General features: G+C 32.2%; 1 protein-coding gene across 1 annotated transcript in view; it reads right to left on the minus strand.

The window, feature by feature from the left end:
• Positions 1–947: 947 nt before the first annotated feature.
• IFT43 (intraflagellar transport 43) overlaps positions 948–20,352 on the minus strand; it is a 38,554-nt gene continuing 19,149 nt past the window's right edge. The window contains exons 4-8 of the mRNA XM_075368780.1: positions 19,690–19,722; positions 16,934–16,986; positions 12,100–12,172; positions 7,399–7,534; positions 948–2,477 (exon numbers count right to left, since the gene is read on the minus strand). Of these exons, the coding sequence (XP_075224895.1) occupies positions 2,376–2,477; positions 7,399–7,534; positions 12,100–12,172; positions 16,934–16,986; positions 19,690–19,722 (397 nt within the window). The 3' untranslated portion in view covers positions 948–2,375. The remainder of the gene's footprint in view (positions 2,478–7,398; positions 7,535–12,099; positions 12,173–16,933; positions 16,987–19,689; positions 19,723–20,352) is intronic.

Below are 20,352 nucleotides of genomic sequence, written 5' to 3' on the forward strand. Positions count from 1 at the left end.
GTTCACTCAAGGTCCTCATAAATCACAGATAGGCATCTGGTGAAATTGGTTTAAACCAACACATAATCCGAACTGTTCTGAAGAAAGAGTTGAATTTCCACCCATGGAAACCACATTACTGCCAGGAATTATCGCCAGAAGACTATGTTCATTGGTTGGAATATGGAAATATGATTCTTGCTGGTCTGACATTTTCAGTATTATCCTGTGGTCAGATGAAGCCAAGTTTCATGTAGGGGGTTTGTTAACTGGCACAATTGCTATTATTGGGCAACAGAGGGTGGTTGTTGAAAAAAGTCAACATCACCCAAAGGTCATATTGCAGTGCAGCATGACATCCATGAAAGTTGCAGGTTCATATCTCATTAGGGATACAATGAATACAGAACACTATCTTGATATGCTTGAAGATTATGTTCATGGTATTGTATCTACATGGGAAAATTACAACAACAATCTTTATGTAAGATGGGGCCCAGCATACTTCACAAATCCTGTCCGTGCATGGCTAGATAACCATTTTCCAGGATGCTGGTTGGGATGTCATGGCTCCTTGAATGGCCAGCAAGGAGTTCTGACCTAACACCCTGCGACTTCTTCCTCTGGAAGTGGGTGAAAGAGGAAGTTTTATTGCACAAAACCAAAAATTCTTGATGAACTGAAGAAGCGAATTCGCCAAGTTCTTGGAAACATACTGTTGGATTATCTGCAGAAGTCTGTCGCAAATATCCCATCCATTTACAGAAACTGTTGGATAATGGTGGTGCTTATGTGGAATTTTAGCAATGCAAAACAATTCTACCATTGTAAGGAACAAAATGTTTATGTTTCATGAAAATTAGTAAAGTATTAAAAAAGTTATAAACAATTTTCAATAGGGAATTAATTCCCGCACACTCTGTATACAATCAATTATTAGATATTGATCACAATAAAAAATTTATTTATGATTTATATTGTTTCTTTACTTTGCAAAAAATTATTATAAGTAAAAATGTTAGCATGCAGAATTCAAGCTTAATAAAAAAAATAAGGAATTAAGCAATTTTCTGTTTTTTTCAGCAAGCTAAATGTATGGTTGCATAGCCGAATGCCAAGCCTGCTGAAATAAACGTATCATTTGGTCTTATAAATGACATTTTAATTCTTTCAATATAGTGATTGATGTATAATGATTATCCTCAGGGAAAGCTACTTGGACTTGTGCCTCTTATATTTCATGAGCTTTACATGCTCTCAATCATAAGATAGACTGGGATAGATAGTGTAAAGCAACAGATTAATGTAACACTTTTTTTTCAGAAACTGCGCATTACCTATACTCCAACTTATTAAGGAAAAAGAATAATACTTTCCAAGTGTCTAAAACAGAATTTTGGCTTGAATTGCCTACAACTTCAACAATTACCAGATATTTATGAAGTGTGCAATCTGGTTTTTAAAATGCAAGTAATCAATCTGCAGAGTAGAAATTGTTTTTTATAGATTAAAAAGATTTATAAGAATGACAAAATGTGAAATGAAAAGAATGAAGAACTAGGATTACATTGTATAAATGAAAATTCATGTATGTGTAACCAATAACAATATTGAAAAACTTAACGCTGTACGAAGAAGTGAGATAAACAACTTACTAAAAGCAATAAATTGTGAATTCATACAGAGGGCGGTTTTTAATTTAAAAAAAAAATTTGTCAAATAAAATAAATGTCAGAATAAGTTTTTTGAACATATCTCTGAGAAAAATTGTAACCTATACAATAATATTGCCCTGGTTGATTGTACCTGATTTCCAGAAAAAAAATAATTACACAAAACAACATATAAATACAATGGTAGTGCAATGAAATTTATCTCAAATGAAGAAATTGCAATATCTCTTAGTAAACTAATGCCAAAATAATAATAAACATACTTATACATTGCTAAAACAGTATAAACTGTACTATCTTTTTAACAATTTTAAAACTTTATTCTTTTAAAAAATCTAAGTAATACTCTAGTAAAAAAACAAGTATTGCATATTTCAAATTCTACTAACATAAACCACCTAGTACAAACAATTGAGATAAGACATTTCTTTCCTTAATTTTATCATGATAGTACTTTTGAGGGATCCCGCATCCTCGGTCATGATTAAATACACTTTATTAAATCGTACATTAAAATACTACAAATATTAAAAACTAACAATATGCTCTATCATTAAAACTGTGCACATAGTGTAATGTACATTACACACACCGTAATGTGGTAAGTTTAACTTATCTAATTGCAGTGTTTTGATGGTATACATTTCATATAATATTAAATATATATATTTATTATATTATAGAGTTAAAATGATAAACTTAAATTGTAAAAAAATCAATTATCTAGGCAACATCTACATCGGGATTACTTTCATCTTCCCACTCAGTGCGAAGATCTGATGCTACTTCAGTAAATAATAAGTCCCATGTCCATTTGCAATCATCCTGAAATCATAAATATTTGTGCAATTTACACAGCGATATAATAAATAATTAATCATTAATTGAATAAATAAACTGTGATAAAATTTATCACACTTATAAATGGTTAAAATTTAGTTATATTTGTTTTTTTGTAAATAAATTTAGCCATAATATTTTAATAATGATAACATAAGTTATGTAATTAAAGTATAAAAGTGTCTTGGAAGTAAACAAAAAATTACTTGTACGTTTAAAAGATCTATAAAAAATTATATGAATTTCAAATTTGCTGATTACTATTTTATTAGTTAATAGTTTTTTCAGATTCTTATAAATATTATTATTATAAAAAATACTATATAATAAAAACTAACATAATAAAATGGACAGAAGAAAAGCAGGTGCAATCTATGAAAATCAATGAAGTATGGAAAAGAAGCAAAAAAGAAATGATATTGGGATGGTCCACAGTATGTCGCTTCAAAATAAAAAATATCATTCTGTAGGTGTAACTGTTAACAAAAATAAAGTTAAAAAACAACTCAAAGACTTGAACTTGAGAACTCTTGAACATGAGACTGAAATGCTTGCCACTGCTGTGACTATACAAATAAGTTACTTGAACCATTCGATAATTTTTAAATGGAGTTTATTACAGAGTGGAAGCTGCCATTATGGATTTACAGTAGGGAACCCCCTCCTACCAAAAGCGCATCAATAAACTATGTTGTAAGCTGACTGCTTCCCCTTGTAAGTAATATTTAATCTGCTTATGAAAGAATCTTTTAAATATTATTGATGATCACACTATAATCATCCAGTTACTGTACAATAATTTTTATTCCTGTTAATGATGAAACAATAAAACTGTGATGTCATGTATTATGCCACTAATGAACGGACTTGTTGCTATAGCATCATCGGGCATTACAACATGTTACTAGTCATATTAAAAGAATTTCTTTCGTATGAAATTATGCTCCATCACGTAATGTAATTTATTTTATGTTTGTTTACTGTTTCTATGTTTATTTATTTTATGTTAAACTGGTTTTATTTATTTATTACAATTATTTAATATAAAAACATTCTTCTACATTACAATAGCAAATTAATTAACACTTTGTGCAGGTTACATTATTTTTATGTTACCTTTTTATTATTCTTAGTTAGCAAATGTTATATATCCATAGTAATAGTTCATAGTTAGTAAATGTTTATAAATAAGTATTAAACATTATAATCGATTACTTTTGCGATATAGCATTTAAACAATCTATTTTCATAATGGCTCAAACCAAGGAGACTTTGTGAAACAAAAACAAATAGACAGTAACAGTAGGGAATCAATTTTGGTAATGCAATTTAACAGTGCGAGAGAAAGAAGCAAAATCCATTGTATTAGTGTTTCTTGTGAACAAGAAACAACTTATTACAGCAAAACATTGTCTTAGATTTATCACCAAGACTCCGTAAATTAGTTATTAAACAGCAGACTGTAGAGCTGACTCATTAACATATGAATAACAAATAAAAAATATAGGAGAAAATATACTCTACATTTATAATTAACTGTGATTTTAAATAACCTTTAACACTCTGTACGGTAAAGATGAATGTACATCATCAGTAATTTCATGAAAAACACCAGGGTAAAACATAATGTCTCCTATTTCCTATAGTTTTTAATGATAATGTATTTGTAAGCAAGCATCATAGCAGAGTATACAATAATTATTATCAATAATAATAAAATGAAAATATTCACTTACTGCTTGCTTTTACAGTATTTAATTATTATTATTTATTATTTTTTTAATATCAAATGTTATATTTATGTTAAGATTGTAATGAGTATGAATTGTGTCATAATTACACCTCCAAAACCTTCAATTGTGTTTAAATATTGGTTGTATACCTAAATTCTGCTAGATTATGTTATTTGCATACACTCAATAGGAAGAAAGATGTTACTCAACAACTGACAGGACATTATTTTTTTGTTTACTTTGTGACTATACGATGAACAAGGCTGTAGATGTAGATGATGATACAATGTTGGATAAATACATATAAAATGGATCGATGAGAAAATTGAAATTGATGTAGAGTTAGTGATTAAGAAAAAAAAATAAGTTCCAAAATATAGCTTTATCATTATATTACCAATAAGTAAGACAGAAAGTGTATTTATCACTTCTTACCTATAAATGAACTGCTGGGAAATATACTGTAAATGATTTAATGAACAATTTCCAAAATTTATTAATAATTTTCAAAAAAAGGACTTAACTACACACAAAAAAAACAATGAGTACCGGTTCCTTTAATTAAATGGCTGGTACTTGAATTGATAAAAATAGATGAGCTTGAGCTGTGCAAAGGATATCTCTGTTTGATACAGAATTAATGCTTTTCATTATATATTATCCAGTCACCTATAATACTACAACTTTGTCAGCAAACAGCTATACTGAAGAACTCGATATAATAAAACATTAAAATCAGCTTAATGGATATCCACCTACATTCATATACAACATATTGCATACAGTACATAGCAAAATAAAAAAATACCCTAGAGAAGATTACTGTGTGATTTCAAAACAATAAATATTACAGATTGAACAAAAGCTAATATAACATGAACATACAGAGCACAGTAACACATATTATAAAGATTAAACTGCAATGATTGGACTAAATACTACACAAACATACAGAAAGGATATTTAATGACAGAGACAAGGAACATAATACATAAACGCAATACATACAACAGAATCAAATTTTACAAATCACATTTTAGAATCAACATGTACACACACACACACACACCCTGAAAATTTCATACAAGAAATAAAAACAAAAATCCTAATGTAACGGAATAATACAAAAATTTACAAATACACAAAATATGACAAAACAACATAATGAACAAATACAACAAAGATTGAATATATTATTTGATTGCCTACTTCATAGAGTTTCTAACCTTTTCAAAACAGATACCATAAAAAATTGCTTTGGAAATTCCACAGTAACAACAGTGAGTAATGACAAGAGCAGGTGGTCAGCTTATATCAGGGTTTACTGATGCCCTTTCCAGAGGGTTGTGAGAGGGGATCCCTATTTTATATCCAAAAATACAGCTTCAAATTTGGCACCATTTTGGAATAAATTCCATTTAAAAATATATTTTAAGTTTTCTGAGCAGTTAGAGCAGCTTATTTGTTCATTTAGTCACAGCAGTGGCAACCATTGAGTGGCAAGGATTCCAGTCTCATAATTGAGCCTCCATATAGTTTTTTATTTTAACTTACATTTTTTTAAGAGGTCTGCTCAGAAAATAACTGAACATTTTAATTATTAATGAAGATATTTAGCGACGTGAAGTTAGCAGCATTGTGTTCCACATAACCTTTGTTCTCCACATGTTCTCGGATTGTTGATATATTGTTTATTTTTCATACTGTTATATGAGTACAACTTTTAAGTGTTAGTAGCAATTTTTATAATGTGCAATTTTTGGGAGCAATGATGCAACATAAAATTTTGTGTGAAACTTTCGCAGAAACTTTTGAAACAAGCTTACAGAGATGATGCTCTGAGTCATTTGTAATGTTGCGAATGGTTTTAACCATTTAAAAGTGGTCTTCAGTCAATTGAAGATGACCCTTGATCAGGAAGGCCTTCAACTTCAATTGATGAAACCTGGATTCAGAAAATCAATGATCTGGTGCATGCAAATTGTCGATTGATGATCAGAGAGACGACAACAATGTGGAAAAAACTATATGAACTTTTTGTTTGCTGATTATTATTTTGTGTGAATCTAATTAACCTAACCTAATAAATTCTATTTTATAAAACTTTAAAAAATTGATGTATATAAGCTTGCTTGTTACAATCCAAAAATATTTATATAGATTTTTTTTTATAATTGTTTGTGCTACGGATTGTAACAGGTATACTGAAAATTAAAATAAATTTATGTACTTAAATTTTTTAGTTTTATAAAACAAAATCTGTTTGTTGTCAATTTGTTAATATATCATTCCCCATGTGATTCCTATTCCCACATGTTCATAAAGGGATTTTTACATTAATGATTGTTATATTCAAATAAAATGATAATCAACAAACATGAAATTCATATATTTTTCCCCAATATTCTTATAAACACTACATAATTAAAAATCAAGTTAAAAAAAGGCTTTGAGACTTAAACACGGATCTTTTGATTAGGAGACTGGAACTCGCTTGCTGCTTGGGTACTGCTGCTGATGGAAGTGAATATAATATACAAATGAGCTAATTAAATTAATTATAAATTTTTAATTGAGTTTACTCCAAAGTGAAGCCAAGTTGGAAGCTGCTGTTTTGGATTTAAGATAGGGACTTCCCTCACCCTGTAAAAGGGCATCAATAAACTCTGTTGTAAACTGACCATCTGTCCTTATGAGAAAGAAGGCCATAATTAGGTTGGAAAAGGAAAAATCTTTTAATTTTAAAGTGAGCTTATTTAATAATTTTGAAGTATTATCATGTTTTTTTTCCTGTTGAATGAATAAATAATGCTATAATTCTGTATAAGATATACTGTACATCAAATTTATTGTTAATAAAAAAAAATAACTTAGTGGACTCCACAGACTATTTTCTACTACCTATGGATTGCTGAACATGTTATTTTTAATGTTAAAAACAAAATATCCAAGCGAATTACTGATTATTGTGAAATACAAGATAAATTGTTTTCTAGGAGAATAAATACTTTTTCATTAAATTTTATTTTCTATCTTAGATTACATTAATTTACAAAAATCAATTAATTATTCTGGTCGGCCTCAAGTCAATCAGTTCTGAGATACTGCTATTAATTTAAAGCAAAATCAAACTGCACTGTCAATATGTATACTGTTAAAGTATATAAACATACCTCTTTTACATCATCTTCTGGATACAGATGGCAACTGATAATACCAAGATTAATGTCATCAAGCGTTGAGAATGCTGATTTTTTCATTAAATCAGAATCCAGTTCTGTAAATGAGGCGACCTTGCTTCCAACTACTCTGTTAACAAAGAAAGAGTCAATAGATTCACAATCAGCAGCAAAATATTTGTTAGATTTTATATTTTATTATGTGTTTTTAATGAAAAGTATATTTTTATCACAAAAACATGTTCTACATTTTAATTCATTCTCACACAGAAATGAATGTTTTTGTTGCAATGGAATATGAAAGAAGAAATATTTGATACTAATCTCAAATTCATAACTACGATTATTAAAAAAGAAAATATTATTCTATCTTACCTTTTGTGTTTGTGGACATACCAATCCCGTAGGGGGAAGACACCCACCATGTGACGTTACTGGTCGCTACAACACCCAAACTGCAGATTACTGCAGAAGGAAGGCTAGGTACCTTCATAGCATTAGGTCCTCTAAGCATAATTCCTGGCATTCCTTCGTTCAGGAACAAGGGAATAGAGTCCCTTGGGGCGTTGTGTATAGAGCACTTGGACATAAGCGCAGGAAAGATGTCCTCTTTTTAGCTTTGTTGATCCACAAGGGTGTGGTAATTGATAAGTGAAGTTATTTCAGCCATCGGACTGTTTCCCTGCGTGATGGTGGTCGGAGGTTTGCAAGACCTTAACTAAAGGATGCCCTCAGAGCAGTGTTCAGAGTCCCTTTCTTTGAAGCATACAATTCAATTCCATGTTCGTTTGAGGTTGTCATGTGGTTGTCGTATCATCGCTTATGCTGATGACACGCTGCTACTGTTTGAAGTGGATTCACGTAACGAGGTAGAGTTCCAAGCTGCACATGCTTGTGAGACACTCCGACTGTGTAGTCTCCAACACAAAATGATTTTCAGTCCAGAGAAAACCACAATGATGTTGCTTAAGGGCCGATTGGCTGCTTCCTGATGAATCCGGGTTCGGATGGTTGGTCTTCCCGTTCGGTACGTTACGGCTCAAAAATACCTGGGTGAGAATCCTAAATATCCTAAATATCCTTGGTGAGAATTTTCAGTTCAAGTACATCTACAGTATGTGGCAAAACAGGCCGCTGATGCTTTTTATGGAATCCGTAATCATTCATCCCGATTGGGAGTTGAATTACCGTACCATGCGTATCCTTTACAAAGGTGTCAATGAGGCTATTATGCAAGGTGCTGCACCTGTCTGGGTTCACCGCTTGGCTTTTAGGTATTACGCAGCCCGGAGGCAGCTGATGGTCAACTGGCAGGAGATGTGGCGAACGGCTACGGCTGGGGCATGGACCAAGAGACTGATCCCGGACTTGGGACCGTGGGTCAGGCGGAGGCACGGGGAGGTAGATTACTTCCTCACGCAGTTCCTGTCTGGACACAGGGAGTTCGGGGTCTACCTCCATCGGTTCAAGAGAAGACAGACACCGAGGTGCTTCTACTGCGGCCAGGATGACATGCCGGAGCACACCTTTTACGAGTGCGAAAGGTGGGATGTGGTCCGGCGTAGGCATGGCACAGATGGCCTCACTCCAGAAACAACTGTAGCTCACATGCTGAAAGGGAAGAGAGAATGGGAGGCGGTACAGAGCATGGTGGCTAGCATCCTGAAGACGAAGGAGGAACATGGAAGAGAGTGGGTAGAAGACTTCTAGGCGCGGGTAAGCAGCAATGTCCCTAGCGAATATACTGTGTGTCTCTTCTATTATATATTTTATTTTTGTGTTGTATTGTATTGTGAATTCATTGTCTCCATTGTCACTGTGGTTGGTACTCTATGGCCATCTCAAGATGACAAGCATGATCACTTCGACCGTGTGCAGGAGGGCCACGGCTAGAGGTGACATCGCCGAAGAGACGAGTTTAATTTATTATGTATTTTCCTTGTTTGTATGATTGTGGTATTATTTTATTTTATTGATTGTGTTTCCGTTCCTGCTAACGGCTACGAGGGCACTCACAGCGAACGTGCCCGCGTTTGCAGAAGGAGGAATAAGTTCAGACACCAACGTGATGGACTGCAACCCATCACCCATCACGGGGGGTTCTTCGCTATCGTCCTGATTGTGTTTTATTTTATCTTATTTTATTTCATTTTATTGAGTTGTTTTGTGTTTTGCTGCCGGTTGAGGAGTGCAATCGCAGCCAACGTGATAGTGGTGGCTGACTGCGACGAGAGTTGCTGCAGCAGCGGGAAGTTACTGTGTTTACAGAATTTTATTTTATTGTAGTGTGTATTTCATTTCTTTTGTTTATGTTTTTGTGATTATAATGCTGGCGGCATGGCATACACGATCACTGCGACCGTGTGTAGGAAGGCCACGACCAGCGCTGACAAAGACTAAGAATGAGACGGATGGGAAGAGTAGACTTTTATTAATTATGTATTCTGTATGGGTGTGTTACTAGGCTTAACTGCGTTTTCCTGATGGCGGCTAAGTGGTAGTGTGAGTGAGAGTGAGTGTGTGTGTGTTTTATTACTTGTGTTGTGTCCTGCGAATGGGTGTGAAAAAAAAAATACAAGGGGCGAATCGTGGTCGCCGTGCAGGGCCAGGGAGGCAGCCTGGATGCAGAGGACGCTTTGGCTCCTTCATATGCAAGAATTAAAGTCAGTTGGGGTGCTCCGATGATGCATTTGTGACCCTCAGGTTTGAGACGGGGGACGCGGCGGTTTGCCGGCTTCACGCCGGTGATGTAGGGAGCCGGCAACCTAGTGTAGGGACGGGAAGGGTAGCCTCTCAGTGGAGGGATGTAGTGGTCGTCCAGAAGGGAGGGCTACTGCATCTTGATGAAACTGAGAGGACCCCGATGATACGCCAAAGAAAAGGCAAGACAGGGGGGCAGTCGACTGCCACAACACTCCGAAATTCCTGCGCATAGCCTAACGGCGGAGGCCGGGAATGTTGGGGGTGTTTTAAAAAAGTAAAAAAAAAAAAAAGTATTACGCAGACATTTTGCTGGGAGCCCAGCGACTCCTCTTGCTGGCTATTATAGGCATTTATAGAACAGTATCGTGGGAGGTTAATTTGGCTAATTTGGTCGACTTATTTGGGTGAAGGTCTGAATTTCTATTTTGCGTAAAACATAATTTTTATTGGTATGAGTGTAGCGCTGATTTAACTTTCAACTTGTTTGTTTTCTGAGACATTCACAGTGACTGTCAAATCTGTCAATCAGTGGTGCTGTCAAATCTGGACTTGTTGTGGGGTTCGCGCTTCTGCGGTTTCGATCAGTTAGTTTGAGGGAATCATGTTAGGTTCGATGTGAATTTGAAGTACATTTGAGGCTTATGTGAAGGCAAAATTTGATTTGTATTTTACTGACGCAAATGTCTGCTGGGGCATTTACATCGGTGGCATCCTGACCGAGGCCTGGCTGATGACTGTGAGATATAATAAACTAGTGGATCTAAAGACGACCTCCAGTAAAGCCCCTTAGGGCTCAGAATAGAGGGAGTGGTGGGGCGACCGGTAACATCAAAAGGTGGGTGTCTTCCCCCTGTGGGGTTGGGATGTTAACAAATGTACCTAAGAAAAATAAGACCTTAATTAGGCAAAATCTCAAGATACTGAGGGTGACTCACCCCCTTGACCTTTTAAGTTGAAAATTTAATGGCATCAATGCCCCATATATAGAAGTAGTCTGACCAAATTTAGTCAAAATCGGTCCAGTAGTTCTAGAGATATAAGGTGATTTAGAGGGCTATACCAAACATACACATACACATCCGGAAAATCTTCATCTGGATTTTGTTCCTTAGGTGTCAAAATATCAAGATCTGGTGAAAACCTCCTATGCCCAAATTGGACCAATTACAATACTCTCACTTCTAAAGCTATAGCGCTAGATGGGAAAGTAAAATGAAAACTACAAAAACCTAGAAAAATGTTTAGTGAACTAATAAAAATTGTAATATTCCTTTATGTGTGTATATAAGGTTTTTTTAGTGGGTATGTATCAAGGCTGTGGTATTTCTCACAACCTCACTTTTGTTTTTAATCTCTCCAGCGAACTTACATTTGCAAATTTCAACACTGACCACCTCTTCACTTTACCATACTAGAGTTGTCTCTCTTCTGCTCTTTTGAACACATCTATCTTAGGCATTCTTCTCAAATATCCAAATCAAGTAGCGTCTGCTAAGTGAGATCACTCATTTTAATAAAATAATAAATAATAATTCTTATTTAATAATAAGAAACTCTTAAAACTCCTGATAAATTCAGTAAATGAAATTAAATGAATGAATACCAGGAAGATTTTAATATGTTACTCTACTTTATTTCTAAACTCTGGTAAAACTGCTTGTGTCTAACATTCTAGCAAAATTAATCAACAATATTGCAATGAAAAACGTATTTATAAATTAAAAATATCAACTATTTTTTAAAGAAAACTTTGAAGAAAGATCCTAAGTAATTCAATAAACTGAATCCATGTAATCTGACAGTTCTGCAATATCTGGGATTTCTTGGAAGGTAACAGTTGAAAAAAATTTTGCAAAGTATATTCCAGCGATCAAATTCATATTTAATAAACCAGTTCTCACAGAGAACTTCACTGTGGTCGAGTGTAGCAGAAATTTATGGCATTTTTGGAATTATGATTCTAACAAACAATTCTTAATTAAAAAACCTTACGATGGAGCTCTTGCTACTTGAGTTAACATTTCTTCATCTTGCAGTTCATCTAAATCCGGTATTAATGGAATATCTAAAAAAAAAAAAAAAAAAAAAATAAAGACAATGTAAGTCTTAAAAAAGTGGTGATACTTTCAGCAGTAATAAATAATGGTCTATTATATATAATATTATTATATTATACAATATAATAATATTGTAATAATAATGGTGATATGTAGACATTCATCCCGTTTGGGAGTTGAATTACCATACCATGCGTATCCTTTACAAAGATGTCAGCGAAGCTATTATGCTGTATGCTGCGCCTCTCTGCGATCACCGCATGGCTTATAGGTATTGTGCAGGCTTTTTCTGCGGGCCCAGCGACTCCTCTTGCTGTCTGTTATAGGCAGTTACAGAACAGTCTCACAGGAGGCAGTCTGTGTTATAGCTGGAGTCAAACCAATAGATATGTTGGCTAATGAGCATAGTTTACTGTACCTAACTTATAATACAGATTTATGAAAACTTTATTTTCAGCTTTGACAAAGTTTTCACAAAAAGCTGCATCGAAGGTGTAACTTATATATTTCAAATTAAGATGAGGATGAAATGAGTTTCAAAAATTATTTTTTTATAATAAGTACTTTTACTTCATCTGTTTGTATCAGTGGCATATGATATCCCATATTTGAAAATTATATATTTAAATCTTCAAATGTTAATAATTACATATTGAATAATTAAACGCTTAATTATAATTTTTACATTTACTATTTAAAATTAGAATATATTTTGATAACATTAGAAATATATACTCTACAACTTCCAGTGCTCTCTTTGTGTCAAATAGTATATAAATGAAAATTTGAAACATTAAATTAATGGAACATTTTAATAAATATTATTAATATATTCTGTTTTCCACCTGTAGCAGAAATTGTACTCGATATGAATTCCTGTAAGCAACTCTATTGCTGAACACGTTAATAACAATAATAGTTTTGTATCGAAGATAAATCCAATGCACACACAACTGGAAAATTTACTACATCACAAATACAGAGTGAGCCAAAAGACATGCAACTCAATAATTAATATTCTTAAAAAAATCTTTATTAACATAGTATATTCTACTGTATTTTGTAGGTGAATAAAAACTACTTGTGTTCATTTATTTTTCTCACAATAGATGCTGGAAATGTCCGCCCTCTCCTGCTATACATGCCTTAACATGTTTCTTCATGTCAGTTGCAACTTTTTGGATGGTCGCTGCACTTATGCGGGACATTTTATCTTCGATCTTGTACTTGAGTCGGTTGATTGTGTGAATATTGTTCTTGTAGACATTATCCTTCAGATGTCCCCAAAGAAAAAAGTCAGGGGAAGTTAAATCCGGTGATTTAGGCGGCCACAGTCCATGAGAAGTGATGTGTTCCATAAAGAACTCACACAACATTATCATTGTGCTATTTGCTGTATGTGCTTTGCACAGTCTTGCTGCGGCTAACAGTCTTATTCATCAGCCTTTAACAGTAACAATAATTGCATGATGACTTCTTGGTAATATTCAGCTGTTATCATTTCAATGAAAAAGATTGGACCTACAATTCTTTTCCGTGAAATCACACAACAAACTCCAACCTTCTGGGAAAGTAATTGGGGCCTCATGGAAAATGTGAGGGTTTTCTGAACTCCAATATCTGTCATTCTAGCTGTTTATATAGCCACTAAGGTGGCTATGTAAACAGCCAGAATGACATGCCACAGAGTGGCATTCTTTAAGTGTCTGTGTAATGTGAGGTTATTGCTCTTCGGTTATTCAGCAATTTTCATGTTATAAATAGTGTTTTGTAAAAGTTTATCTCAAATTTTCTGACAAAATCATATTTTCGTACTTTTTTCTGTGCGTCTTGAATAATAATAATAATAATAATAATGGACATAACTCCAAAAAAGCATTCAAAAATTGTTTCAATAGCTTCTGAGTGGTGTTGTACTAGGGAGAGTGAATGCTATTTTAAAACACTTTAAAGAAATTATTTCCTTTTCATCTCAAAGGAAAGGTAAATGTGGTCGTAAAAGAACTATTCCAACACAGCATCAGTTATTATTGAGAAAGAGCAAACTTGATCTAAAATTATCTGTTGTGGACTTAAATCAGAATTAGCAGCCAGTGGAACAAATTTACATGTGACAACTGTTAGACAATGACTTCTTGCACCTGGATGGGAAGCTCGTTGGCCAGCTAAAAAACAGCTTTTAACACCAGCAATATGAAAAAGGATCTTGTGGGACAAAGCACATGCTAACCAGACCAAAGAAGACTGGAAAAGTGTTATGTTTTCTGATGAGTCACATTTTTATATTGGGCAAAGGAATGGTCATATGATAGAAAAGCATCACATAAAAATACATTGCTGGCTCATATCCAACAATCAGTTAAAAATCCCCAGAAAAAAATGTTTGGGGTTGTTTCACATTTGAAGGCTTTTGTTCATTATTTCCAGTAGATAATATGTTGAAAAGTGATGGATATATAAATATACTGAAGAAAAGAATTGTGACACAACTTAAAAACAAATTCTCACAATGTAACAGTGTTTTAAAAAAAAATTTGGCACCATGGCCTACTGCCAAAAAAATGGAAAACCTTTTTGAAGAATGAAACATTGAAGAGTTCCCATGGCCAGGCAACTCCCCAGAGTTAAACCCAGTTGAAAAACTTTTAACAATAGTCAAAAACAACTCTCAAAAATGATTGTACCATAAAAATTGACCTCATTAAAGCAATATGATATAATGATTAAACCTTATTTAACCTTCTCCCATCACAATGATCTGTGTTTGATTAGCGCTCCGTGAAAATATGTTGGTATCTGATTGCCTCCCTTTATAGTCTTATGCCTTATGTCTTATGTCTCTTGTGAAAAAAATTTCAAAAAATTACAGTATATTAAAGAGATTTAATAGATTCTGACAAAAAAAAAACGTTACGATTGGATATTTTTTATGCCTGTAACAACAAAAAAATTGAAACAGTACAAAAATTACGATAATTTAATTGCAGAATTTTTTTTGCGCATTTCTACTGCGTTTTTTATTAGCAAATTTCTTTTTTTTTTGCTTTGTGTTTATGAAACATTATTTGCTGATTTTAAAAATAATACTTTCGAGCAAATCGGTTGAAAATTGGGCAAAATATGATGAAAAACCCGTGTCATAAATCACATATTAGTAACATATGTTAGTATAAGTGAAAGTGGATTCAGAAAAGTACATTTAATAAAAATCCCCACCACTGAAAAAGGTTTCAGATTGACAAAAAACAATTTTTACTGTATAGTGTTATTCATTACGAATCGTTATGTGTTACATGTTTACCGATATCATTTGTCAGAAAAGATATTTATAGACCTCAAGTAAAAGTGACGTTTACGACCACAAATTACTTTTTTTTTGTGTGTGCCGTATATCATAATTTATTATGTGTTTCAATACATCGATATGTTGCTACTAAGATAAGCTATTTTTGTAAATAATAAATAAATCCATAATCATCATAGCAACTATAATACACAAGTCACACATACACACACACACACACACACACACATACACACACACACACATACACAAGCATATTTCTGAGAAAAAAATGATCATATTCTTTCTAGTTTAAATAAAACATTCTACATCGTATAAACGTCGTCGTTCAAATTGTGTAATAAAACTGATTCCTTTGTGAATATAAAACAAAATAACTGACTTAGATGCAATATAAAATGATTTTGTAACAGCGTTTTAAAACTGACGCCGTACATAACCAGTTCCAAGACTAAATGATCTGAAAAGGTTAACCAGTATACAGGAATTCACTAAATGGAATAGTTTAATTATTAACTTTTATTTATATGACACATCAGAAATCTGAAACTTTTGCTAATCAGCTACTTGTGAAGATACAAATAATACTGATCTAGAACAGTATATTATGTAAAAAGAGTTGTAAGAAGCATATTATACACAAGTGAAGAAAGTTATAGATTTTCACGAGTGCTTAATATGCTACAAGTTGAGTTATGTCTACTTCTTCTACGACCAGAATCACTTCCCATAATAAAAGGAAAAAAAATGTCATTTGAAAGATATTTACATTTTTAATAAATATAAATATAAATTTGAAGGTTAGAGTAACTATTTTGAAATTAATAATTTACAAATCATTTTTATTACAAATGAAAATAATTTTTGTAGTAAATACAAATATTTTACAAAAAAATATTTGAATTCAAATGTCAACAGTAATTAATAAAATAATTTTCAACAATCACTTTAAACTGAATACAATTCAAAAATGTACAGTTAGGACCAACAAAACATTGTATTTTATTGTTGTCAAATAATTAAATGCTAAGAAAATCCAAAAATAATATGATTCTAAATTATAATCTTCAATTACTATTAAATAATCAGATGTACATGGTTATTACCAACATAACATTCAATTATTCTAAATATTGATTCCCCAGTCAACTACAATCAAAAAGGAGGTGTAAAACTAGATGTTGCAACAGTCCTAAATCCAAAATTTCAACATCCTACGGCTAATTGCAATTGAGTTATGCGAGACACATATATACATACAGATGTCACACGTCACACCGAAACAAGTCAGAACATATTCAGGGATGGCCAAAATGTTTATTTCCACTGAAATCTGAAAACCAAAATTTTTTGTGATCACAATACTTTCTTTACTTCAAACAAGGAAGTAAAAAAGTGAAGTAATTAAATATATTAATCGGTGTTAACAAATAAAAAAAACGAGACTAGCTATAAGTTTACATACCATCATCAGATTCAAGTTTTGGTGCTGGGTCTGGGGTCTGCTGAAATCTCTCCCTGTAAAATAGAAATAATAAATGTAAAAACAACCAAACAAAAACAAAAATTCATTGACATATATAAAGTACAAAAGATATAAGGACATAATAAATAGTAGCAAAGAGGAGGGTGAGCAAGAGTTATATGAGGCTGGACCCCACATGAAAGTATTTGGGTGTTTATGCCTTAAGTTTAACTTTTTTCTATAATCTGGTTCCTCGGAACAATGAATAGATGCATTGAATGTCTGTATTAATTGATTTTAAGTAGAGAAAGGAACAACAGCTAGCTCTACATTCCATTTTATTCTGGCTGGCATACTCTAGTAGCTGCTGACTGATGATAATGAAATGAATTTTATGTAGAATGTGAAAAAATGCCATGCCTTATTAGGACTTGGACCCAGAACCTCCAAACAAAATGCAGTGATGCTACCACTACACCATGGAGATTGGCAAATTTAATTAAAATTAGAAAAAATAATTGAATAATCCATACTACTCTAAGATAGACAATTTCAGAAACTACTGAATAAATTTGAAAATTGTTTTAATGTTTATAAGCTTCCTCAACCTCATAGGCTATACACTATAGTGTACATAATATTTAAAGGTGGGTCTGTGGTATGATAAAGCATTCCTTCCGCTGTTCTTAACATCACTCAGCAACTTCTCACATCAGCAGCCAAAGGAGTGTATTCCAAAAGTCACATTAATTAATTAGCAATGACTTGTAATGTATCTAATTAAGATGTCACTATTATAGTAACAAAATTGTTCTGGTAATTTGCTGTTACAAATAAAATTATTTTGTTCAAGATGTATACAAAGTAATTTATTTTATGAAAGTATATGTTTTTTCAAGGCTTTGCTAAAAATAAACAAAAACAATGATGCAATACAAAAGTATATGAAATGAGTTGTTTATTTACTATAGGTTATAATGTTATGATTTTCTTTGACGTGGCTTAGTTATTTCTTTTTCCTGTTTAGCCTCCGGTAACTACCATTTAGATAATTCTTCAGAGGATGAATGAGGATGATATGTATGAGTGTAAATGAAGTGTAGTCTTGTACATTCTCAGTTCGACCATTCCTGAGATGTGTGGTTAATTGAAACCCAACCACCAAAGAACATCAGTATCCACGATCTAGTATTCAAATCCATGTAAAAATAACTGGCTTTACTAGGACTTGAACGCTGTAACTCTCGACTTCCAAATCAGCTGATTTGGGAAGACGCGTTAACCACTAGACCAACCCGGTGGGTTGGTCAAAAATTATTTCTAAACAGGGCATATAAACCAATAACTAATATTCTTTTGAGCTTTGTAGGCCTACAAAACTAGAAAATAAACATTAAACTAAACAAATTATACATAAATAAACAAAGTGTTAAAGAAACGTGAGTAAATGTAATATAATTTTAATCATTATTAAATTTATTCCAAAAGAAAACTTATGAATACTACACAGATATTGCATTTATATTATAATAAACGTAAAATTAATTTAATTAATTAAAATGTCAATTCATACTATATTTTATAAACGTAAAACATAAAATAATTTATATAATAGCTCAAATAAATAAATAATTACAGTAAAATAAATAAATCAAAGATGAAATAAATAATTAAACAACAAATTTAAATAAATAAAAACAAAAATACATGAATATGGTAGAAAAACAATTAAAAAAATAAAAATAATAATAAATACAAGTCTGCATCAATTTGAGGTCTTAGTTTTGTCGCAACCAGTAGCATGTGTTCTGCATGCCAGGTTATAGCAGGCAAGTAGAGGCAGCTTACAGGGGGGACCTGCCTTTAGATTTTACATGGAATATAGCTAATACATCATTCCACCTATTTCCCTTCACAATAAGATGATTAATTTTGTGAAAACAAATAAATAAATAGTTAAGCCTGACTGTGAGAAAAGCATTTACAAGAAGTTTCTGAATTGTGGAACCTGATTCACCAGCGAATTCAAGGCATCATCATTAGATTTGATAAGAGCGAGAAGAAGTCATTTTTTGAATAATGAAAGTAAAAACTAAACTGTTATCAAATTTCAGCCTCAATTTTTACAAAACATATGTTCTGCCTTAAAATACAAAACTGATGGTCGATAAGATAAAGTCCAAGCAAATAAATTTCAATCTTGATATATATAACAACAGTACAGTTCATGTGATGTTTCAAACAAACCTCATCTTAGCAAGTACGACTCCATTTGCATCACTTTAGTTACTTTTTAACACAATGGGAATCTATTTTGAACATCAACTTAATCAAATTAATTTTAATAATGATAAAAATGTTTAGCAATTTTAAAATAAAATGCTTAGACTGCCTTCCTTTTTCCCAAATCTCTGTCCCTCTGAATTTAGCATTTTTCATTAAAATTCATTGAGAACATTTTTTCTTTGCTTTTCCCTTTACAAATACTTTTAAAAATGATAAAAAAATTCTTTTTTTTTTAATTTTTACAAGGGATCACCCTCAATAAATCAAAACTGTAATTTACATCTACTTAATCTTGTCCTTTTTTTATCGGAATTAAGACATACTCTTCCAATGGTACAGGTGCTGATAATAAAGTAAATGCAACAACTTGAGTCAGCCAGGTATTGGTGCTAGTGAAAAATACCATAATAAATTTTTTATGTGATAAATACTACAATTAATTTAAACATAAATAAGAAAAAACAACTTACTGTTCGATAAGATTAGTTGAACTTCTTCTAGATCTAAAAAAAATAATAAAATATATATATAGAGCAACACATATATAACCTGATATTTTTAAAATGAAATATAAATGATCACTGGTAAAACTAACATGCACATGTGCACTGAAGTACAAACTAAAGCTTTTATGTTTGTCCTTCAGTAACTGAAGGACAAACATAAAAGCATGTTTCCACTTAACACTGCCTTACAAAAACTTTATTTATTATTCATCAGAACTTTTGACAATTTTAATTGTACACCGTATTATTTTTATTCAAATTTTAAATTATGCAAGAACTTAAATATTCTAAATATGTATGCTTGCTGACACATTAAACACTGTAAGTAGGTTCAATTATTACATGCTGCAGACCTGCTACATCTGGGGCAAAGCCACCTTTTCCCTCAAATGTAGATATTAACATTATTTTTACAATCTCCTCATAAAATTTAGTAATAATAAATAAATATTTAGTTTTTTTTTAATGATTTTACTTAAGTAAGACGGTCAATGATTATTTAAATTTTAATTAATTACAGTGTATGTGTGCTAAGTACCATAACTAAACTAGTTGTAATTGACTTGATATGAGTCGCACTTTGCTCTCGAAAATGAACTAACGATTTTAAAGTTAACATGGATCTCG

Source organism: Lycorma delicatula, chromosome 6, assembly GCF_047948215.1.
Source record: "Lycorma delicatula isolate Av1 chromosome 6, ASM4794821v1, whole genome shotgun sequence".
Lineage (NCBI taxonomy): Eukaryota > Metazoa > Arthropoda > Insecta > Hemiptera > Fulgoridae > Lycorma > Lycorma delicatula.